The following is a 24446-nucleotide window of genomic DNA, read 5'->3' as shown; positions in this document are numbered from 1 at the left end:
TAATTTATTAAACACTTAATACCAGACCATTTATTTTGTTAATCAATTGGTGAAAATATTAAAATCAAAAGTTTTGGGAGAGTTTAACATTGAAATAAATTTTTGAAAAATGAACGGAGATTTGAAGTCATGGCTGTTTAAGAATCTTTCTATCGGTGAATTAGATTCGGTATGGTAAATATTTACTCCAGAGCGGATGTTTACGAAATTACCATATCCGATTCAGCGTTTGTACCGTTAAAGGTAAAAAAAACAAAACAAAAAATGGTTGTAGCTGAAGCAGGTTAAAATATGAAAAATCAAGACCTGGAGCTGATTCTTATCTTATTTCTTTGTGTTCTTTTTCCATTACGCACTTTAAATTAAATGTTATGTACCCACACGTTATTAATAATTGGAACAGTGCCCACCCTACGAAGAGGCGTTTGGTGCAGAAGCTGTTGGATGAAGGTCGATTGGAGATAACCACAGGTGGCTGGGTCATGACAGATGAAGCAACCTCCCATATTTTCGCCATGGTTGACCAACTTATACAAGGTACTTTACTCATTTACTATCTGTTTTTCATAGCGTTAAAAAAATAAAATAGTTAAGAACCTGTAGCTATTTGCTTCCTAAGACATCAAGTTTACAATAATAAGGAGTGTGGGCAAAAGGAAAACAATAAATAAAATATTTCCTGACAATTACCAAAGACTTGTGTGAGTTGAGTTAAAACCCACCTTTGGTAGGAGTCGCCCCTAAGCAAAATGGTGAAAATTCGAAGAGCCGTTCACTTTTCTGTTCACCGCAATATATTTGATTAAATATTTTTCTTTGTAATATCTTTTTGTATACCCGTGTTGACTATTCAGTGTCAGGAAAGTTACAAATAAAAATGAAATTTGCTATATGTCGTCGCCGTCGAAGATCCCAAAGTAATGAGAGCAGACAAAGAGAAAATTGGTGATCAAAGGGTTAAGAAAATTGCCGAAAAAGATTTTTATTTTACTTAGAGTCAGTAACTTTTATTGCAAACATTTTGCACACTCATTAAAGACAAGAGAAGAAGTTCTGTTTACCAATATTTTATATGGCAACTTCTGTACGTTAACAGTAAAGCTATTTTCCATACCAACTGGTTTTATTAGTTTTATGAAAAGTAATAATAACATTTATTTGTACTTAAGAAATTCAGTTAACATTGCAAATGATCCATTAAAAAGTAGTAAACAAAACTGAATTCCATTTCAGGACATCAGTGGCTGAAAAATAAGCTTGGCATAACTCCTAAATCAGGATGGTCTATAGATCCGTTCGGACATGGAGCCACAATTCCCTACCTATTGAAAGCTGCTGGTTTTACCGGAGGTACGGTGATACAGAGGATACATTATGCCTGGAAACAGTGGCTAGCCGATCGCCAAGCTGGTGATTTTATCTGGCGTCAAAGTTGGGACGCCAATGGTGTTGGAGATTTCCTAGTACACAATCAACCTTTCGATATATATTCAATAAAACATTCTTGTGGACCGCATCCACAAATTTGTCTTAATTTTGATTTTAGGTAAAGTTTTGAATTTTTTTTAATGAGTTTTTCAAGTTTTAGAGTTTATTATTGAAAAATTAATGTTATATATTTTAGGAAAATTTCTGGAGAATATACAGAATACTCGCTGCGTGCGGTATCCATTGATAATGAGAATGTAAAGCAAAAAGCGGATCTACTGGTGGAACAGTATGGTAGAACAGGGTCGTTATTCCCGCACAATGTTGTTCTAATGCCATTAGGGGATGACTTTCGCTATGATCATGACATAGAATGGGACCAGCAGTACAGGAACTATAAGAGATTATTCGATTATATAAATAGCAATTCAAGGTACTTTAAATTTATTTATTTTTTTATTGATGAAAATACAAATGTTTAAGTAAAAGTTAAAAAATAGCCAGGTTATCAGCAATTCCAGAGGCGGTATTGTGTGAAGTGTATTTTTGTTGGCTGACAGACAATTCACAAAGTTCAATCTCGGATGAAACTCTTGAGGTTTGGGCTTATTAAAATTGGAACATCAAGTGAACATTTAATGAAAGCAAATGCAGTTAAATCAAGTTCTACTTAAGGCGAATTATCTTCCACTATTATGCTCCAAACAGCAATCTCTTATCGCCATAGACTGAGTCAGCCTTTAGCATGAAATGTCTTACTAGGAAGTTAATACTGGACTTACACGAAAAGACAACCAATCAAAATTATAACTAAACCAGAGATGATTTTTATTTTTGTAATTATAACATATTCGGAAATAAGAAAAGAAACTTACTGGCACATCCAAACCATTCAGCCCCAACAGAATTTAATTTATTGGTTTAAATGATTTTTTAACGTTTATTTTCAAGCCTTACCTACGTAAGGAGTGTCACAGGAAGCCTTTCCTTTTTGAAATGCTTTCTTTCGAAAGAGAAATTATTGAAGGATTTGCCGGCCATTGCAAATAGGAATGTGTCGAAAATATAGAGAATAATAAAAAGTAGAGACTTAATGTTCCTTTTTTAATATTGAATAAATATTAGAAATTTCATTTCTATCTGCCGAAACTTAATTCGTATTTTAGGGCCTCGAATTTTTTAGACATTAGAACATATTCTTTGAAATTATAGACAACATTAATTGTAATTTAAATAAATAAATAATAAAATCTTACTTATGAATTGAAAATGACAATAATTTATTAAATGTATTAAAGAAGAGATGGCAAATTAAGACAGGAATAAGTTTTATGAATATTAAGCTGCATTTGTCCAGTTCTTTTGGTTTAATGTAATGGGCTTAGTTAATTAATCACTTGTATTTCAATTGTTTTAGATACAATGCTCAAGTTGTTTTTGGCACCCTGAGTGATTATTTCAAAGAAGTGAGGAATCGTATGCGTGATTTTAAAACGTTGAAAGGTGATTTCTTCGTATATGCAGATATTTTTTCGGAAGGTAGGCCAGCTTACTGGAGTGGTTATTTCACCACTAGACCGTACTGGAAAATACTTGATCGTGAATTGGAAGCTGAACTCAGAAGCGCTGAAATTTTATACACTATGTCTCTAAATAGGTTAGTAAGTTTGCTTAATTTAATTTTGAGGAGAGTTATTGTTTATGTATAACTTGTTGCAGAATAAAATTTATTTTTATCGTCTTGTATTTTGCAGAGTGCGCAAAATGGGCTATAATTCGACGTTGAAAATTCTTGAACGAGATTTTGAGAAACTTCAAAGTGCCAGGCAAAGTCTAGCATTATTCCAACACCATGATGCAATTACTGGCACTAGTAAAGCTTTTGTGATGCATGATTATGCTTTAAAGATGTTTGAAGCTTTGCAAGACTGTGTGTCAGTACAAGGATATGCACTACAAACACTGCTCACCAAACCGGAAGGTGAATTATATGTTTACTTTCTTTCTGAATTCTTTTGAAGGCTCAATTCTATCCTGTCAGCTGGTGCTTTAACCATTCAAGATTTCTCAAGTTAGAGTGATCTTGAGGCATTGAATAATTAAGATTGTTCTTATATTTAAGCTTCAAAAGTGGACGTTCACTTTCTGCTTTTAAACAGTAACCTTCTTCCCATTTTCGATTTGTGTGTGCTCCTCGATTTCTCTAAAGAACGTGTAAGTTTTAATTCGTTAACTCCGGAGACCACAAATTATGTATTAAATACTCTGTTTATTACGTGAACAGTACTTTACAATTACATCAATACGCTTCCTTAATTTCTATATAAAATTCTAGCGTTGTTGAAAAACAAATTTCAGTTTCACACCTGCTCAGAATTAGCTGAAATCGGTTTCAAACTTATTGGAACGCTTTTTTATAATATGAGATTTTGTTGGAGTAACGCTTGAAGCACGGGAGACAACATGTTGGTGTTGTCTCCCGTGGTGAACAACCTGAGATCTTTCCCAAGATAATTTGCTCTTAATTTTTTAAAATTAAATATTATATTACTGACTTATTAGTGGCCTTAGGTGCCCTCCCACCCAATTGATTGTTTGTATTCTGTGGGTTAGTATGGAAACAAAGTTATAGAAACACATATACAAACAAACGGAAAGGGTTCTTTTTATCTAACTGTATATATACGTTGTCTAAAACACGTTGACACTGTGGTGTTGCCCTTTTGCTTTGCATAATAACTTATAAATGTCCAGATAGCAATAACTTTATCAGTGTACCATTAATTATTAAAAATTTATTCTTATAAAATTACAGCGTTTGAAAATTTTCCCCCATCGACAAGGTTTATTCTACCGGATACAGACAGAGAGAGTTACGAAATGCTTCCTACAAAAATCCCGTTGACTGTCAAAGAAGAGCAACCTAGAAAAATTGTGGTGTTCAATTCCCTCGCTCAGATTAGGTAAGCTTTTTTAATATTAGACCATTTTAAAAATTGTCTATTGTTTTCAAGTGCATACATACTTTAATTTTGGTAAGTATATTATGTATTTGGTAGTTAAAGCAAGATTGTATGTTTGCAGACACGACATCATCAAACTGAGAACAAGAAATCCAAATATAATAGTTAGGGACTCTTCATACAATATGGTTTCATTCCAAATTAATCCGATCTGGAATTTAACTGATCTGAAAAATCAACGAGAGTATGATGAAACGAAAATAACTGAACTTAAAGTTTCGTCTTCGGTAAGTTCGGTATTATTACTTCCACATTGCAAAATAATTTTGATCATAAACCTGAAAGTTTATATGACTATGAATCAATCTGACTTATCTTAGTAAATTTATAATATTATAAAGATGGTTTTCTTAAAAAAAGTCTTTACGAATTCAATGAACCACATTTTGAAAATCCTATTAATGACCCTTTCATATAATTGTACTTACTTAAGGTCATTCTTGATCAAAAGAGATGCAGCTTCTTTCTTATTGTTAATAAAAAACAATCAAAGATACGTATCTCATCTTTTGACGGATAGTTTGGTATCTGAGATGAAGTATCGAACTAAGGATATTTGGTATAAGTTGTACAGTTAAAGAGGTTGTGTTCAATCCATTTGGGGGTTAGGTTCGCACTGCGACCTTCCTAGATGAGATTGGCTTCCTTATTTTGAACCACATGAAGACCTAGAGCATTCCCTTTAAATTAAGATGTCTGAGAGTGTATTAATACGAGTTTTCTGTACAGGTGTTCGAGGTAGTGTTTGCTGTGGAGTTGCCACCGCTATCGGTGATGACCTACACTCTGGAAAGTTCTCCAGTAAAGAAGAACCGCGCCACTATATACTGCCGCCATTGTTCCAAGAACCCACACTTTGAGGTGAAAGCTGTCCAACAGGGCGATATACAGTTAGAAAATTTAAAAATTAAATTGTTGATTGACGGAAGAAGTGGTTTCCTGAAGTCAATCATGGACAAGGCAACCGGCCGCATCACGCAATGTTCCATCCAGTTCTCTGCCTATTCTTCAGCCCAATTTCACAGTGGTGCTTACCTTTTCATGCCTGATCCTAACGCGCGTGAAGTCGAACGTGAAATTTTGGACGACTATCCTGGACAGAGAATCGTGATAGTATCGGGGCCAGTGGTTTCTACACTGGACGTAATCTATGGCAACTTTCTTGTACATTCTATACAGATTTATCATGGAGATGGCCCGTTAAGTGAAGGCGCCTATATTGAAAACATTGTAGACTTTGAAACTCCTCCTAAGAATAGAGAAACGGAACTGTTTATGAGACTAGTAAGTGATATTAATAATGGAGACCCGCCTGAATTCTATTCTGATGTAAATGGATTTCAAACTCAGAAAAGAATCAAAGTAGAGAGAATTGGCATAGAAGGAAACTACTATCCGCTGACCACGCACGCCTTTATACAGGATAACGAAAAAAGGTTGACATTGCTAGTGAACCACGCAATGGGTGGAGCAGCTTGGCAGCCAGGATGGTTAGAAGTAATGATAGACCGGAGAACACTATACGACGACGCAAGAGGAATGGGTGAGGGTGTGGTAGACAATAAAAGGACACTAATGAAGTACTGGTTGTTGATAGAAGAACTGAAGCCAGATGAGAATTACGTCAGTCCCAGTCTGCTGGCCAACTACATATCTTTAGGACTTCTTTATCCGCCGAATATTTTCATTTTGGAGAGTACTAATGATGAAGCAACTTCCAGATCGGCTGAACGTAACTTACAAACCAAAATACATCTTATAACTAGAGATTTCCCTTGCGATGTTCACTTAATGAATTTGCGTACTTTACAAGATAAAGGATTCGACCATTTTCCGTCGAATTCAGCGCTGATGATCTTACACAAACAAGGATATTCTTGTACAACCCCAACAAATACTGTTAGAAACTGTGTAGTTTCTGAAGGAAGTCGGGCGTTCAATGAAGGTACTTCGTTTGGTAACTTAAAGGCAACCATTACTCAAGTTTACCTAACCGGGCTGTATCCAATCACCAAGTTAGCTGCCTTGGAAGAAGTGAGAATTCGTCCGATGGAATTACAAACTTTCAATGTCACGTTCAGTTGAATTTTTTAAGTTTTTTCAGAATGAAGGTATTGGACTAGTGTTAATTTTTTATTTATTTGAAGACGTTTATTTGTTGTAGATACGAGGAGTATTTTATACTTTCAGATACGAATTAGTTATGTTTTCGTTTTTTTATTTTTATTATTTAATGTACAGCTCTCTTAATAATTTTGTTGTTGGAATTGAGTCCTCTAATCGGGTCAAATCTATAAAATGAACTATTATTTGACTTACAACGAACTGGAAATTTTAAACTAACAGCTAAAGTGGAAGTAATTGCTGAAAAAGAACGGGCCTTTTTTTTAAATCTTATTTCTAGATAAAAGGATTCAGAAGGCAAATAAGGGAACAAAATCATGATATGATTTCGAGGAAAACGTTTCATAATTTAAATGCAAGATTTAAAATGTCTTTCTCCATCTCTTGACTGTGTAGTGGAGCGAGAAACAGTACCTTTTTTACCTACATTATTATAAATTGATATTTAAAAGAAGTATTGATACTACTTGAAATAAGCCTATAAATGAACTGCAGTGCTCTTTTAAAGTGTGCTGAGGATACAGATAAATAGACTACTTTCATATTTTATTGAACAGGTAGCTTTGATTCGTTGGATGTTTATTGCTTCCCAACTTAAGGTCCTTCGTTTGGTTGGCAGCTGATTACTCTTGGTTTGTTTGTTCTTTTAAAATTATGAGTTTCTTTTTTCTTTTTTTTTTGTGATGAGACTTATTTTTGTCAATCATATTACTGATACTTTTTTTTTACAACCAAATTATATATACTCTTTTTAACTAAAAAGTGATTGTTACCTCATTGTGAACGTTTGATCCACTTTACTGAAAATTCTTATGCCGCATCTTACCTCAACACATCACCTAACATGTTAGTGCTATAAATTAAAGAATATAAAGAAAATCCATGAATGAACACACCTGTTTTCACTTTGGTAGATGCCAATGAAAGTGATTCAAACTATTCAGTTGGAAACAAGTTGTTATACTTCATGTAATGGTACTAATTGCACCTTAAAAACATATCAACATGGGTTTAAAGTAGCTTCAATGAAAGAGGAAAATAGTCCAGTGTTTGAAGTAATATTATTTTGGCTGGAATAAAAAAGTCAAATTTGGTTGAAGAGAAGGAGTATTTTGACTGCAGAATACTAAAAGGACTGTAACAGTTGACCAGGGGAATGCAAAAAGTTATTGACATTCAAAGACTTACCTGATTCGCTCGAACTAACATGAGAGAATCTCTGTTTTCTCATTAGTTGGCCAGACAATCCCAGAGTTACTAAATGTTATATTATTTTCTTATCTTGTTTTGTCCATAATGGAGAGACTATTTAATAATTATTTAAGTAAATGTAAAGAAATAAATGAACCTCTCTAAGTGATACAACCAGTATTATTAAGTACTGTTCCTTTAAAAAAAAAGAAAAAAAAAGTATTTTATTTTATTTTTTAAAAATAGAACGTCAATTAGTTATATAAAAACTTTTAGGGGCAAGATTGCATTTTGTGATACGGGGATTTGGGTTTGCCTAATTGTGTAAAAAAAAAAAAAATCTTATGTAAATAGCGTTACTTTTCTTTTTTTAAATTATATTATTAACTTATAAATGTAAATAAATTCTCCAGTTTTGAAGTGGAGGGTAAAAAATATTGATTGTTAGTTTTTTTTTTCAGTGATTTTCACTACCTCAGTTTAAGATTTGAAGGTGATTTTTATAAAAAAATAAATGAATTTATCAAAAACTATTATAATTTGACATGCTATCATAACTTTTATTTATTCCTTATTAATCCACGTTTGTATTCAGAGTTGATTTGGAAGACTGTAACTGGCTAGTTTAGTCGGGGGAAAAGAAATTATTTTTGGAGAAATCAGGAGGCAAGATAGATAGGAGGATAGTGTATCCTCTTCTATTAATAATATCTTGAATTAAGCTGTATAAGCGTACATAATTCCTGCCTGAAACGTTTTCTTGGAACAACTCAAGCAGTTCTACTATGTCGTTCCAAGGAATGCCAACAAACGAAGCAAACTTTACTCAGTTAGCGTAATAGTTCAGATTCTTACAAAAAACAACTTCCAGAAAATACGCAGGCCAGAGACGCAATGAATAGACAGCATTCAGTTTTTCAAAAAAAATTATTCTCCTTGATTCCATCTACAAACAATCAAATATTTACATTATAGAGACGACCACTAAACGTAAATCCCTAACTCTATAAATAAATATGCCCTAACTCTACATGTTATATATGAGGCAATCATCTAAGTACCATCTTTAGAATTTGTACCTTTTTTTTCACCACCATGTACAATAATGGAGGAGCGTTATTTATTTTTAATTTATTACAAAACATTCCAAATGTTGCAGAATCATTAAACAATTCCGGAGCATCAATAGTATGAGCCTTAGGATTCCACTTAATCCTAATCCTTGTAAGAGGCGTAATAGCTCTCTTTTTTTATACATTAGTAGCCAAATAGCCCATGTCCACTGTTTTCGGTGTAGTAAACGCCGTTTGTGTGATATCATTTTTAGTATAACCATTATTATAAAAATACTCAAATACTTTTTGTCCACTTCCAGATAAATCATTAATAGTAATATCTTTAGGAAAATGATAACTTCCAACTTGTAAATTCTCCTCATTATATCAAGAAGATGAACGCTTCCGACAAGCGATATAAAATCATACCGATTACCAACATGTCATGTCAGATGATCTTTAAAATTTCGCAAGGGTTTTAGTTCAGTCAAAAAGAATGAGGTTAGCACCTAACGGTAAGAATATAAACAAACGAAAAAAAAATACAGGGTTCGGATACCAAAATAAATGTAGAATGGTTTTATTTTGAAAACAATTTAAGAGCATTTTAAATGAATGGCTTACACTTTTACTTAATTAATTAATTGTAGTAGAATTTACATATTTTCTTTTTTTAAAATTTTAGTGGGATTGAGCTAAAATACAGTTTATTTGATGAGAAAAGCTATAACTTTCACATAATTATAAAAAATATTTAAGCAAAATAGTCTTTTATAGGGAAGGGATTAACTACATAACTAAGTGGTTAGAGAATACTAGATTCCTACACAGACATCCCGGGTTCGAATCCAGCTGTTGGCCTTTCTATTTTTCACTTCCTAGCTTCGTACAGCTCACTGTCCGGTGATGGACAGTGTAGTCTTAACGAGAGGACACTGTCCATGGGCCGGCAGTGCACAAGAAAAATTCTGGGCACCAAAACGTAGATGATAACGCGCCTTAAATACAAAACAAAATAGTCATTTCCATTTATTTTCATCTTACGCTTTAATTATTGATATAACACAGGTGTAATGTTATTAATGATAAATTAAAGCAGAAATAAGTTGAAATAACTTATATTTAGCTGGAGTTATTAAAATGAATAATTCTTATCTTGTTGTAAAGATTACTCATGTGCTTTTATTTCAACGGAAAGTTTTTTTTTTCTTTTTTTTTGAGAAATATTAACCTAACCTAGATTTATTGTTATTGATACTAACGATTGATTAAGCTCACAATATGTTTAAAACTGAAATGATTGCAATTAATGTAGATTCATTTTTTTCAAGATTTCTTCTCACATCTTGTTTTTTGTTTCCAGGCGAGGAGGGCGGAAATTTTAATATCTTTTGATCTTTTTTTGCTATTAGATCATTGCCCCCGAATAAAAAATTCAATGCTTCGTTCTTTGGTTTTTAGTTAACCTCAACCTCTCAACACAGTTTGGTAACTTTCTCTGTTGAGGTGGAACTCGTAGATCGAAGTGAAAAGCACATGTCATATTCCTGCAAGAGTGATCTTCCTTCTAAAGAATATCACGTTTTTAGAATCCTTTTGTTCAGCAATGGAAAATAAAAGATTGCGTAAAGAAAGCTAAGGCAAAGAAGATACTTTTCTACATCTTTAGATAATGCAGGAATTTCTTAGTTTCGCGTTACTGTGTTAAATCTAATTATCATTTAAATTAGATAACAACAAGAAAGGTGGTTTAGAAAAAGAAAAAGCAAAAAACATTTAATAAATATATTTCCATCTCGTTCTTAAAAGCTATTAATTTATAAACGATTAATTAAACTCTTAAATTTAGGTAAAAAGCACATGTACATTAAACGTTTTAAATAAAAAATATCTGTCAGTTCTTCTTTTGATTTTATTTTAGGCACACAAGTTACAATAACATCTTTATGATGTAATATTGGTATAAAAATAAAGACGGAGATTTGTGCTGTTTAGATCTTCATTCCCCTATATAACTGTGAAGTTAGGTTGCGGAAATTGTGCTTGATCGTAGACACAGACGTTGACATTTGAACAAATTGGAGAATTGACGAGAAGTAGTTTACAAATATTTGCATTATTTACAGCTATACACGTTTAGTAGGCACACTGAATGCTTTTTTGTTCGGATTTATGAACTATTTTCAAATGTAAAAAGAATAATGTTCAGATTTCACACAGGCTACACTTGACTTCAACTGCATTCACTGAAAAATAATTATTTATAAATTTGATTTTGAAAATTAAGCAAAATAAAATGTATTTTAAAACTTTTATTTTTCGTTTCTTTATATTAGCGATCATAAAAAGAATTGCATTTTTTTTAAATTGAGATCGCACAAATAATAAAGTCAATAATTATTGACTTGGGTGTCAATAGAGTATCCTGCCAAAATTAGCGGTCATAACTTCTCTACTGGAAATATTTAACTAAACGGGTTTTTCATTTTGCGAGCTTTTCTCAAAACAATGTCCCGAATGAATTTTTTGAAACTTCACATACACTACTCTCGAAGAAGAACAGGAAGTAAATAATAAGGCAAAAATGTATTTTCAATAAAACAAGTTCTAAAATATACTTACGCAGCCAATGGAGGAGGAAAAGGTGCATCTTCTTCGAAAAGGATTGTCATCCGATCGTATTCTGTGTTTCTCTGCTTTTTCTTTTTAGCAGCTAGATTTTCCAACGAAGACTGAAATATTAATTCAGACAGTGATTTTAAAATTATTGAATTTTCAAATGATTACATTAAACATCAGTAGCATGAAAGTTATTGTCTTTATCTCAATGTAGGAAGTCTACAGGATCTAAGTGAATACGAGAAACGACTAATTGCAGATTCCATTTCCAACTCTGTCCAATCTGAAATCTGAACCGCTGATACCGCTATCCCTCGCCTTTTTGAGTAAAGTACTGAGATTCTCGAGTAATCTTAAACATCTCCTATATCTCCTCAACTTCTCCGTTCTTGATAGAAACACGCACACAGCCGTCTATACAATTATATACATACGCTCCTCAAACCTTTCCTGTTACGTTCAACAGCTTATATGGCGTCCGCTGAGTTCCTTCAACACCTCGGTGGTATTGGAAAGAAATTCACTTCCGGTACCCAAGTAAGTGCTATTTCCTCTTCCGTTTATATATTATTTTTTATTATGCATGTATAGTTCTTAGATACCATTAGACTCCGTCCGTGTATTTCTTCAGTTACATTCTCCGTAAACAGTTATTATTTATTGTGCTGCCCTGTTATGACATAATTTATTTCCCAAATGTTCATCTCGCCTCCTTCCCCCGCATCAGGGTGTAAGCGCCCACGCGCCTACAGTGACTAAATTGATCCGGAAAATTGAACGTGAATGGAACACAAAAACTTTCGTTAACGTTTAGACCAACTTGTTTCGGTTTGTTTAAATTTGATTCCATTACATTTTTCCTAATAATGATTATTTTAAAATATGAAATTTTTCTATTCTCAAGGTTGTTTTCCATTCAAAAAGCTATAATTTCTATTTCAGGGAATTAAAAGGTACCTGTATATTATTTACGAAAAGGGGTAGTTTGAATTGTAGTTTCTGGACAAAATTCTTAATTCTAAGAATTAAACGTCTTTTACAATTAAAATACGCAGAAATATAAGAGTTTACTCTTACACTTCTTCAGTATAACTATTTTTACTTAAAATAAATAAAATAACTTAAAATTGCTCTTTTACTATTTTGTCTCGAAATTAGAAATTTTCAATTTTGCTTACACCGAATTCATTGTTCTCTTCGTCACTGGATTCACTTGACGATGTCATCCCTTCATCTAGCGTAAGATGCTTAGACAAGCCTTCCAGTTCCAGATCCAGATACATTTGACTCAACTGGTCATTTACTAGAGCAGGCTGAACAAATTGTTAAATCAACATCAGTTAAAGTAGCACTTAAGAATGGTGTTCTTAACAGATTCTCTTCAGTCACTAAATACTGGTATTAATTTTTGTAAGACTAGGTGAGCAGTATTTAGACAGAAATACAAGTTAAAGTTTACCTGAGTAAGTTTTTCTAATGCTTTCAAATCCTCTTTTAATATTTCTTCCAATGATCTTTCCTTTAATTGATATTTCAGAATTAGTTCCGGTGACAAATTAACATCTTCTAACCAGGGTGCAACCTAAAAGGAAGTTCAACATGATTTTATTCAACAATTTAGTATTCGAAATATAAATTCTATTAAAACACACTAATTTTTGACTCAAATCAAATAAGGAAAAAACCTTTCTCACCAATAAGAAAACATAAAATAATAAAATCTTCTTCCATTTAATCAATAAAGTATTGAAAGAATGATATAAAACCGTGTCATAAAGAGGGACCCAAGACCTACCAGGTCCAAATGCAATTATTTACTAGTGCAATGCCAAGTAGCTTCTATAAAGTAAAGTACTGGTAAGACTACCGAAACCTTTCAAGATGTCGATGTTTGTAGGATGACAGCGATGTTAGGCTTGGAAAATGACCTGTTAAGAATCGAGTTAACCCCCTGCCATTACTAATACTGTCTTGGGTCGGGTTTTCTTCCTCAATTAAACTCTGCACATGAAATAGGTATAACTTTTCAGACGTTAGTACAGTTAGTAAATAGAGTGGATTTCTCTAAAGAACAGAGTACGTTCTGTAAGGTCTTCTTAAGTAAATAAGTCTTAGTAGTACATTTTAAGGTGGACGGAAGAATAATTCAGAAAAGGGCCTAATTTTATTATTTATTTTTTTCTTGTAATTTGATAACAGGTTTTTTCTTAACATTTCATGCTCAGAAGGCCTAGCAACTAAAAATTTGTGTCTTGACTGCTCCATTTAAAAATAGAACATTTCCTAAGAGAATTCTCTACAATTATCCTTTAATTGAAAATAATACAAACATGTATGTGTCTATATATATATATATGTCTTAATTGTAATTAAGATTAAACTAACCTTTCGAATAGGTCTGGCCTTAGGAGCAGCTGGCCTATGAGGTCCCCAGTTCTCCTAAAACAACAATAATTCTTGTTTTATAAAAAAATTCAGGAAATAGTAATAAAATTTAACAATTAAAGCAGTTCATGCTTAAATAACTCACCTCATGTTTCTCATTTTCTGAAGAGCTTTTCATACTTTCATCCGACTTGTCAGTCTTAAGGAATGAATAGAAGGAGGAATGGTAACTACTGTCGTCAAACTGAATACTGTAACAATTTAAATAAATAAAAGTGCTAAATTATTAGAAATATTTATCAACAATACTTTTTTTTTAAAGTAAGATAAAGATTTACCTGGTTGCAACTGAATCCGCCTCTTGATCATTCTGCTTTTGATTATGTTTACCATTTACCAAAGGAGACAACCCGCTGGAAAGTTTCCCTTTTTCTGAATGGCCCTACAAATTATAAATACATTATTATTGACAAGCTGTAGTTACTGCTACAGAACTGATCAGACTGCTATCAAGGTATTAAGCTCAATATTCTGTGGTCCACTCATTTGAATAAATAGGATCCAAACTACATAAATGTTCTTTTCTTATTTTTATAGAAAATTCTTATTTAAAAAAGTTTATAATGAATGTAAACACCTGTAATGATGCAGAAGCGACGGAACACATCGCAGAACCTGGCTCCGCTTTTAGGGAAGTTCCTTGAGATGGTGGCCTTTTCTGCAAAGATTTTAAAGATTAATGCATAAATCATTTGCACAAAAATGTAATGACATAATATGTTTTATTTGTTGTAAAAAACGTTCGTCATATTTTGGAAAATGTAACGAAAAGGACTGTTCTGAAAAAATTCATTATACTGATATGGCCAAAATAAAAATGAAATTAAACTTTCTGGTGACACTGCTGGGATATGTAAACTCCACATGTGAGTAAAATATTCGTATTAGATTAGAGTTCTCACTAAATAATTTTTCCATCACTTTTATTTTGTCTAAATTAGAATTGTCAGTATATAATCTTCAAACATCGTTCCCCCATACATTAATATAGTTAAGTGGTTCTCATGTCCTAGCAAAGGACAAGAATGTCTTTTCAACTGCGTTTCAGTCTTAGGTTCTTCGCCTAGTTGACCCTGCTGGCCAATCTTGTTCGGTTTTTCATCTACCTAGTTTCTATCAATTTCATGTTGATTCGATCAAAACTTGTCTTGCATCGAATGCATTTAACAGAGACAGATATCATTACATACATTATTTCTGACGTCATCTGAACAACCGATGGCAATCCTGTATTCCTGAGAAAGGTTTTTACAATTTAATCCATTATCAGAGGTAAATTAATCAGATTCGGGGTAGATACAACGACGCAACTACACTTGATGACAAATTGAGGGAGGTTACATTACATGGTGTACATATGTATATGTGCAATTATTATGTATATATGCGATTATTTAAGATGTAAAAAATTGTGTAAAATAATGAAATATAAATTAATGAAACTTAGTACATACTTGTTTAAAGATTCTGATTATAAGTGCTTGAGTAATGTTTTAGAATTGAAAAGTTGGAGTTGTATTTTACGCGGGGGGGCGTGCAATTTAAGCGGATAACAGAATTATAGTTATTTCATTTGTACTGGGAAATAGTTATTGTTAAATAAATTATTGTTAATATGTGATTCTATTAAGTTAAGGAATGCATAAATATTAAAAACAAAACTTTAAAACAGTAATGAACACGCATCTTGCTAGTAAATTAATACTTTTTTCGTTCTTTTTTTTAGGTTTGCTCGGCTATGTCCATGTCTGGTACGGAATGCCTTTAGCGAGAGTATCAGAGTTTAAGTTAATTTGGTAATTCATAATGATTTGTCGAATGGTTTTCTATTCGTACACTTCTATTCTAAGATGTGCATATGTCTTTCCTTTGTTCCTGTAGGTAATATTGTTAATACCGTCCGATTGGAAAATGTTTGTGATAAGGTGATTGGTGGAACTTGAATCTGTTTTGTTGGTTTTGTAAAAGCTGTTTTTCAATTTTTCTGGCCATTATACGTACTATCACAGTATGGACTAACTAGTTTGTAAATACCGTTGATGTCTTAACGGTTGTTACTTTTGGGATGTGCACATAACATAACTTCTTTCCCAGTTTGCTGTTGGTCCTTAACATAGTTTCTTGAATGGATTCTTGAAAAGGTTAGTTTGTAAAAAGTGGCGAATGTGTTGGATTGGTTGTTGTTTTGGTCTTTTTCAGGCTATGTCCGGACTTTGTAATTTATTAATAATGTTGGTATATTACTTCTTTATGTTGAGTAGAATGTAGAACTGTTGTGTATAAAAGTTTCACGAGGACGAGGGCTTTCGGTACATTCTGAATGTCTGTATGTTATGTTAGGATGAAGGCTGTTTAGGTAAAGTTAATAATTTAAATAATTCGAAATCTTGTTTGAGTAAGGGTCGTCTAAATACTGTCCGGTTGGTGAATGTGTCTGATAACGTAACCTCCCTTACTAAGTTAGCAGCGTAGTGCAAGACGTAAACATAAGAGAATAATCGCTACTCCAAACTGATTAAACTAGCTCTGATGATGGAGAAAAGTCCGAAACTGGTCAGAGACATTAAACATGCGTGCTACGATAGAGAAAATCTAAGATACAAATGCAGTAGATTAGCAAACTGGAAATGAATACTTTAATTTGGATAATGGAAACAATTATATTGAAGGAAATAATGCTAAATAGAGAAAGAAGGTACTGATTGAAAGGTGTGTTATTAAAGAGATGATGATGAACCTGTTGCTGCTGAGCTGTTTGTAAGTTCTGCATGGTCTCTTGATCATTGCCACCGTTTGTTTGATAAGGAGGCCCCGGACTGGGGAACACTGTCAGTGGAGAAAACATGACTGGCGGCGCGCCAAACATAGCCACGGGATGGTACACCATTGAAGGTACATACTGCACAGCTAAATTAAACAAAAATAAAACTTTCATTATGACAAGTTAACGATATTTGTTAAAAATTTCTCAGAAATGTATGGGCATTTGAAAATTAATTCCCAGACTACTCGTTCCTCGTGATGATTGCCTTCTAAAAGCTGGGTCACCCAATAATTAGTTATTTGTGAATAGCCTTATTACAATTAAGTCTAAGAAATTTCGTGCTTCTCTGGGTCACCTAATTATTTATTAGTTATTTGTCAATATGCCTATTTACATTTAAGTCTACAGCCATAAGAAATTTGTGCTTCTCTGGATTGCTTGTAAGAGTTTCTAACTTACTTTGCTGTGTTGTGAAAGCTGAATGCTGGTAAGTAGCCGACGGACCAGGTCTAGGATTTGTAACGTAGTACATTGGCATTACGGCACTTCCAAAGGAAGGTCCTGGGTATTCTCTGAAAATATGTCTGATTTTATTAACGCTATCTCTATCAGCTATAAAGTGTTAATTAATTAGTACTGACTAATATTAAAAATTTTAAGAATTAATATTTACTGCTGTATAAAAGGTATATTACTTGCAAAAGTGAAAGCTAACGAAATAAACTGTGACAATCCAGCAACTGTATGTGTATGTTAATAAAGAAATAACTAAAATCTTTTTACTAGAAAGAACTATCAGGTGACTAATGTATTTTACGTCAATGTAGAGTAATTTTTTGTATTTAAATATTAGATTTTGCCTGAAAAGATAATTTAGCTTTACTTATTTTATTTTTTTGCACATCCAATAGGACCGGGAACATTTCTGAAAGTGGTAATCTTTCAAAAATAGCAGCTGATTTAATACAGTGATTTCGCTCAGGAGAAACTTTATTTTGTCATCACTTATTTCACAATCACACTGATATGTCCTCTTTGGCGTTTTCTTCATCGGAAAACTTAGAGCCACTGTATGATTATCCAAGTTTGTATCAGCAACTCAATTTACCATTTTCATCATAGAACGTTTATCTTCTTCAGTATATCTGAGAATTCTGTTCTTGTGGCATTAGTTTTTTTATTTTATTTATTTATTGGTTTTTTTAAATATATCAAGAAACTTTCATTTTTACTTCTTTGCATAAATAAATCCCGTATTGAATGTCAATTTCACCAGTCATTCAGACACCAAGCAGAATAAACATTTACATTCTTTTTTTTTGCAATGAAAACAAAACAATTCAAAATAATTGTTAAAATAATCATTTTTTCTTCCTTTTTCTACCGTAAAGTGTTGTAAATAGTCAAAATTTAATTGTATTGTAGGAATTCTTTAACAGAAGAAAATACAAGGAGAGAAGAATATTAAAGAAAGAATGCACTTTACAAGAGTGCATACAACAATAATATCCTAAAGATACTATTTATAGAAGGGAAAAATGACAATTTAAACATCCAAATGCAGAATAAATAACTTGATTTTATAGCTAGCCGTCAAACCAAGAAAGTTGAGTTATCTACCTTCTTTTGGGCTGCTGTAGTCCCGGTAAAGGCATGCCTACAGACGGCCACAGGTTGGGCGGTTGAGTTTTATTTGGATCTGGTTCTGCGACAGGAAGATCACCATTTTCCTGGAGATTAATGTGGTTCGCTTTTATCGCTTTGTAGGGCTCGCCCTCCCATGAATGAGATCCACTTCTCTTCACACCATGATGACTCCCTGATTCTTCCTGTAGTTCATAAAATCAATTATCATCATTACATTTAATAAGTAACATAATTTTGCTTGGGAAGCTCAATTGCTAAGGAGTAACTTTTCATCAAAATTTAATATGACATTCGCATTTTTCAATATGACTTTCTAATTTTCTGAAATTTACCTGTCCCTTATCAAAAGACTGTTTAAGTCGATCCTTTCCTTTCTGTTCTCTGTCGCCTTTGTTCCTTTGTTCCCGATGTTTTTGAACCATTTTTTTCTCCATATCTTCATTATGTCTAAAAATAGGTTTTACAATATGAATTAAACTTTTCTAAATTAGTAAATATGTAGTTAATCTCACTAACTTAAAATGAGTAATCAAAATTAGGCCGTTGTTTTCTAAAATTCTACTATCACCTCAAATTTGTAGATGTTAGAAGGAGAGACTATATTGAAGATTATACAAAAACCAAAAGATAATGGCTCCCTAAGACATCACAGTTTTTCGGTAAAATGTAAGTATCTATAAAGAAAATAATGTATAAATGTAAGTAAGTGTACAATGCGGCGACGGTGTTGAGCAACAGTCTGGCTATGGCAGTGGGTTTATTAAACCCAAGAAGTAGTAACAAGCAAAACCTCTGAAGTTCTTATGTTTATTGTATGAGTGTTACAGAGTCAGTATGTCTGTTGTCCATGATAAGTTATCTGTAGGGAGCCAGGATCCCTCAATAAGTATTTTGTGCACTTCACTTGCTAGTATTCTACTAACTAACATGCTCACATAGGAATTTTTCTCTTTAAAATAAACTGTTAATAAATATTTCGTTATCAAAAATAGAATGAAATTAATATTTTAGGCCTCATTCCTTGTATTGAAAAAATGAGTGAACTTTTTAAATATTAACAAAAAAGAGTAACATTAAGTTAAGAATGAAGATGAAATGACCTTGATAGCAGCTGTTCAGTGAGTGTAGGAGGTTTGTAAGTTTGGGTGGTGTTATTGGAAGTATTGGTGGTGGTTTCACCAGAATGGCCGTTGCTCTCTGTACTCTGACCTGAACTAACACCAGAACCACCACTGCAACACATTCACATCCAGGTGGCACTTTATTATAAGCAAATTAGAATCAAATAAGCACAAAATATTATGCTACTACTTTCCATCCATACTCATTTGCAGTTATTAAGCTTGAAGCAAAAGATGTACATATGAACATTCTTAATTAAAAACTTTCCACCAGTCTTATACTACGCCGTAATATTTTCATCAATTTTATACATTCATTACATTAAAAAATAATGTCAATGGGTTTCTAATAATGGCGCTATCCTTTTCTTTCTTTTAAACAATTTTCCATTAGAAAAACTTCTTCGTAAACATTTAAAACTAAAATGGTGGATTAAATGTTCAATGTGCAGAAAGTTAAAGGAAGAAAAGAAATTTGGTGAGATACACTTATTACAATTTTCGCTTAACGCATTCAGAACAACTGCAATGCATGTGATTCGCCTGCGGGATAAATAAAAATGCTTGTTACATCTTTGTTCAACATCAACTTTATTTAATAAAGTTACTACTATAATGAATCCAGAAAAGGTGTGCCAAATTAAATTCTCTCACTAACACTGTAACTGGTAATCTGCACTGAAATAATACTTTGGTTAGAGTATCCCAACCTTACCATTCCTCAAACTGAACCCGAATTAATTGAAATAATTCTAATTAATACTATAAATCTCATAAAACTGATAAATCAATTTAGAAATTTGAAGTAGCTAAATTTTAGTCGGTTCCTATACTTCTAAAAGTATTGTATACACTGATGTAATTAATATCTGACAAAACTCTGATTTAATATACCTTAAGACATGCATTAGCGATGAAAAACCTTTTTCCAAAGTTTGACAGTAAAACTTCCTCTTACTAATTGCAAAAGAAAGAATTTCCTTAGAAACCCATTGATATAAATTCATATTAATGTCTATATTAAACATAACTTAAGATTTGTCATGCATTTTTCTATTCAATAGTCCCATCTATTGATATTATTGAAATCTATCAGCGATTAAAACTACTACTTCTACGTAATTTAAAAATACTCATAATAAAGATAAAATTTGGAATGTAATTCAGTTTACTAACCTTTTGGAAACACTGCTAGAATTAACTACTGGAGTTATTTTGCTTTCCTCGTCACCACTTCCGTTTTTACTCTCACCAGATTCATCAGAAACCGTGGTTTTCGGTTTACTGTCAAAGAACCTGGATGTAGCAGACAACGATTACTAATACTGACACTAAATGATAGAATAATTGCTACATATTTATATAATAGTGATTTAACAAATTAATTGTTTCTTGAGATGGTCAATCCAGCGATATTACTATAATTATATTATAAATATTAATGTTCCCCCTCTTATTAGAATTATTTATTGTTCATATGAAGTAAACAAACAATTTCCTTTTTAATATTGTACAATGAATGAAATTATAATCTTAGGGTGCAACTCAGGAATTTTATTAAACACATTCTATGTGTACAAGTTTATTGGTGAGCCACCAATGGATGGTAATTTCTTGCATGTTGTTACATACATATGTTTATCCATCACATAATTTACTTATAGGAACAATTACATCTGCAGTTTTAAGCTTCAATAAAGTTATTAAAATATATATATATATATAGTATATAAAGGTTTATAAGTTTTAGTCTGCAAATTTACCTCTGAATGTTTTCATTATAATTAAGCTGATTATAACTTGGTGGCGCCTCAGATGATGATTTACTGTCATAGTATTCATGGTGGGGAGATATCTCTCCCAGTGTAACAGAATCTCTTTCCTGAAAGTAAAAGTAAAGTTATATTAACTATTTACTGCCAAGGGAACGTGGTGGATCTAGAAAGTCCGTTTAGGGAAGGCTAGTATGTTATCATACCGGGGTATGATGGGTGTCCCGTGGAATAGATGGTGAGCAAATAGAACTGTACATACTAAACAACGAGGAAAGTTCTTGAAAGAGAGTTATGTATTCTAAAACTGTGGCTTACCGAGAAACTTTGTTCTTCTGTAGGAACATCAACCTTAAGATCTGGAGGTTTGGTAATCTCGTCCATTAGATTCTCCATGAAAGCAGCCAGATCCTTACATCTTTTGGATACCTGTTGTTTGGCAGTTTCCGATGTGCGTGTAACCGTTTCATTTAGTAGACATTTAATTTCTTCTTGAACTATTTTCGACTCTTTTAGAACTTCCTCAGAAATCTTCAACGGTTCTGGTTCAAGTACTGGAGACGTTACATCAGGATTGGTGGGTCCCTTAAAACGAAAAGATTTCATTTTAAATATATAGACAATTTGTTAGAAAGCAACTGTTACTTCGGAGTAACGAATCAATTCTGGAATTGGGTTTCTTTTTTGTTACCTCTTTTATTAGGTGAATGGATATAATGGTTTGTTACATTTGCAAATATCGTTAAAAAACATAAAATTTATCTGGTAATATGGCACTACTGCTCAATCGGTTCTTCTCAAACTAGGAATCCCTATTAGTATTCTAATATAATAGAACAGAATAAATCTTTATTTCAATAAAAATATATACAAAAAATAAATAAATGAAGTGTAATGTATAAAAAATTGTAACCTTCATACCAGTGATATTAGAAAGGTTAAGATGAGCAGGATGAGAATGCAGGGAAAAAAGGAAAGGAAAAACCTGCATATAGATTAGTATTCTAATGAGTCCTCACATTACACTTAAATGTCACTATTGAGTGAAGCTCGACCTCCTCAAAATATGCTCAATCTTAAGAAGCCTTTTCCTAGGAAATAGTTAGAAATAATAGTTATAGATCAGGGTGCAAAGAGCATGGCAAAAAAAAAAAAAAAGAAAACCGTTGAAGCCGCAGCGAGAATATCCCTAGAAAATCAATTCGGTGCAGTGGCTCTTCCAGATGGCTGATTCTATCTTAAAGTTTATTGTCGGGACGTTTGGTGCTAACGAAGGAAATATATGTTTGAATTTTCCGCGATTTCAATTTGTAAGTATGATGTTCAACACTAACAAACAAACCACTATTTTGTAGTCTAAGGACTTCAAAACGAATTTCGAGAAATACAAAATCAAGAAACTGCACGAATGCAGGGCTTCCTCTTACTTAGAATAATAGCAGCAAAGCAATATAAATACAAATTGTATAAGAAAATAACCATTGTTTACTCACCCTGAGAACAGTATGTTGACAAATGATGAACTCTAATTTCCTAGTCCATGGGTTGATAAAGGAAGACAACTCAGTTTCCACGAGGGCATAACCACCATTTTGACAGCGAAATCTGTGTGGTTTCGATTTAAACGGATGACCTTGCTCTTTCATCACTGAAATATTTAGCAGGCTTATTTTATATAACTAATATCTGTGCATTTAATATTTTTTTAAAAAGTGTAACGGAGTAAAATAACTAAGAATTCAACAAATACAACTAAAACTTATTTCTTTAAAAACTGAACTGACCTGCCTCGTAAACCTCCTTCATGAAATGCAGATCTTCAGGGTGATAGAAATCTAATACAGAACGGCCTAGGATGTCTTGAGGTAAATAACCGAAGTAAAGAGTTACTCCCGGATCCACATGACATAAATGGCAATTAGCAGAATGACGAGTTATAAATTTAGGTGACATATTCATTTCATCTGGAACTTAAAAAAGGACTTTATAATACTAATGTAATGCCAAATTTTTCAAGGGTAATTCATTGTACCTCATTGTACAAATGTTGAATGAAAGAAAGTTATAGAGTTTCTATTTTAATTCATCATTTATAACTTACATTTATATGCCGATATGATTGGTGAGGCCGTAATAACAAGATATATCTTGGTTTGATTTGAATTTGATATTTCCTTGAATGACACAGACATTTCACAAGGTAAATAGGAAACTTTTTTATCAGTAATTCCAAAGCCCAGGGCCTTCAGTCCACGATATTTACGAAGGCAACAGTAGAAAGAATTCCTGCTGCTTTTTGTAGAGTTCTGGCCTGTAAAATTATGAAATAAGATTTCTAAATTATAAATCAATTTATTTTATTATTAACAATTTATTTTAAAAATAATGAAACTCTCAAACAAACAACTTTCTCATTCAGCAGCTAAACTTTATAACTTAAGACGGATCTCTCTCTCTCTCTCTCTCTCTAAAGACTGATAAAATTTGAAATTGGTGGAAAAAAGAGAAGATATTCTGTAGTTTCCTCAGCTGGTGAAACCGAACGCTATAAAATATGACTATAAAATTCAACATAAATACGAGGCTTTGTTGATTAAGTTTTAATCAACAAACGCATAACAATATAAATAGAAAGTGGTCTTTTTATATTTGTACTTAGAATAATTGAATTCCTTAATCACACAAATAATTTTAAATAAAATCGCATTAACTAAAAACGCATGAACCAACTGTTGGCAACTTTTTTCAAATTCATTTTATCTTTAGTGGACGGTTTCACAGCATTCGTCTTTGTGTGTTGTCGGCAATCTAAAATGCTGATGGGTCTGGACACGTTTAAGAAAGAGGATTGTCTCGGACTTCTCTGAGCCTCCTGGTTGGATCCCTTTTTTGAGTGTTGTTCTAAGGAGACATCTCAAAGCGTTTTATACCAAATTCTTATGGAATTTGCTTAACAGAGAAGAACACACCTATTCAAAGCATGACTGATCGGGTAGAGAGAAGGATTGGTTAAGGCAATTCGATAAGAAGAAAGTGTTTAGGCTGTTTCCGTTTCAGGTTACTGTCCAATTTATGTACACTTTTATAAATCTCAAGTGGTTAAATAAAGTTCTTGTTCTGGATTTAAATCCTAGACTAAATGATCAGTGGATATTGCGGAAAGCATACTTTCCCAAAGACGATTAACTGTAGGAAGTATACGTGGTTCAAGGAAAATATCTGAGCTGTTTAGCGGTAAAAGGAAAAAAGAAAAATAG

General features: G+C 32.6%; 2 protein-coding genes across 14 annotated transcripts in view; one reads left to right on the top strand and one right to left on the bottom strand.

Moving 5' to 3' along the window:
* alpha-Man-IIb (alpha-Mannosidase class II b) overlaps positions 1–7726 on the top strand; it is a 91826-nt gene extending 84100 nt beyond the window's left edge. For all 6 annotated transcript variants that reach the window (XM_074117501.1, XM_074117503.1, XM_074117500.1 and 3 more), the window contains 8 exons: positions 404–537; positions 1234–1546; positions 1625–1861; positions 2846–3085; positions 3183–3409; positions 4244–4391; positions 4513–4678; positions 5181–7726. In XM_074117501.1, coding sequence (XP_073973602.1) covers positions 404–537; positions 1234–1546; positions 1625–1861; positions 2846–3085; positions 3183–3409; positions 4244–4391; positions 4513–4678; positions 5181–6536 — 2821 coding nt within the window. In that variant the 3' untranslated portion in view covers positions 6537–7726. The remainder of the gene's footprint in view (positions 1–403; positions 538–1233; positions 1547–1624; positions 1862–2845; positions 3086–3182; positions 3410–4243; positions 4392–4512; positions 4679–5180) is intronic.
* A 2866-nt stretch (positions 7727–10592) lies between these two features.
* The window catches only part of per (period circadian regulator), a 52157-nt gene continuing 38303 nt past the window's right edge, over positions 10593–24446 (bottom strand). For 4 of the 8 annotated variants that reach the window (XM_074117505.1, XM_074117506.1, XM_074117510.1 and 1 more), the window contains exons 8-26: positions 23291–23500; positions 22974–23159; positions 22683–22837; positions 21508–21774; positions 21181–21299; positions 20594–20713; positions 19397–19528; positions 18629–18743; positions 18270–18478; positions 17109–17221; positions 16623–16792; positions 14463–14543; positions 14164–14267; positions 13971–14076; positions 13826–13879; positions 12900–13022; positions 12619–12753; positions 11444–11553; positions 10593–11067 (exon numbers count right to left, since the gene is read on the bottom strand). In XM_074117505.1, the coding sequence (XP_073973606.1) occupies positions 11055–11067; positions 11444–11553; positions 12619–12753; positions 12900–13022; positions 13826–13879; positions 13971–14076; positions 14164–14267; positions 14463–14543; positions 16623–16792; positions 17109–17221; positions 18270–18478; positions 18629–18743; positions 19397–19528; positions 20594–20713; positions 21181–21299; positions 21508–21774; positions 22683–22837; positions 22974–23159; positions 23291–23500 (2522 nt within the window). In that variant the 3' untranslated portion in view covers positions 10593–11054. The remainder of the gene's footprint in view (positions 11068–11443; positions 11554–12618; positions 12754–12899; positions 13023–13825; positions 13880–13970; positions 14077–14163; positions 14268–14462; positions 14544–16622; positions 16793–17108; positions 17222–18269; positions 18479–18628; positions 18744–19396; positions 19529–20593; positions 20714–21180; positions 21300–21507; positions 21775–22682; positions 22838–22973; positions 23160–23290; positions 23501–24446) is intronic. The other 4 variants (XM_074117507.1, XM_074117508.1, XM_074117511.1 and 1 more) reach the window with 2 other exon arrangements.

The sequence above is a fragment of the Rhodnius prolixus genome, unplaced genomic scaffold (assembly GCF_049639745.1).
Source record: "Rhodnius prolixus isolate KJV_2025 unplaced genomic scaffold, Rpr scaffold_2, whole genome shotgun sequence".
In the NCBI taxonomy this organism is placed as follows: domain Eukaryota; kingdom Metazoa; phylum Arthropoda; class Insecta; order Hemiptera; family Reduviidae; genus Rhodnius; species Rhodnius prolixus.
This window is presented reverse-complemented; position numbering and strand designations above follow the sequence as displayed.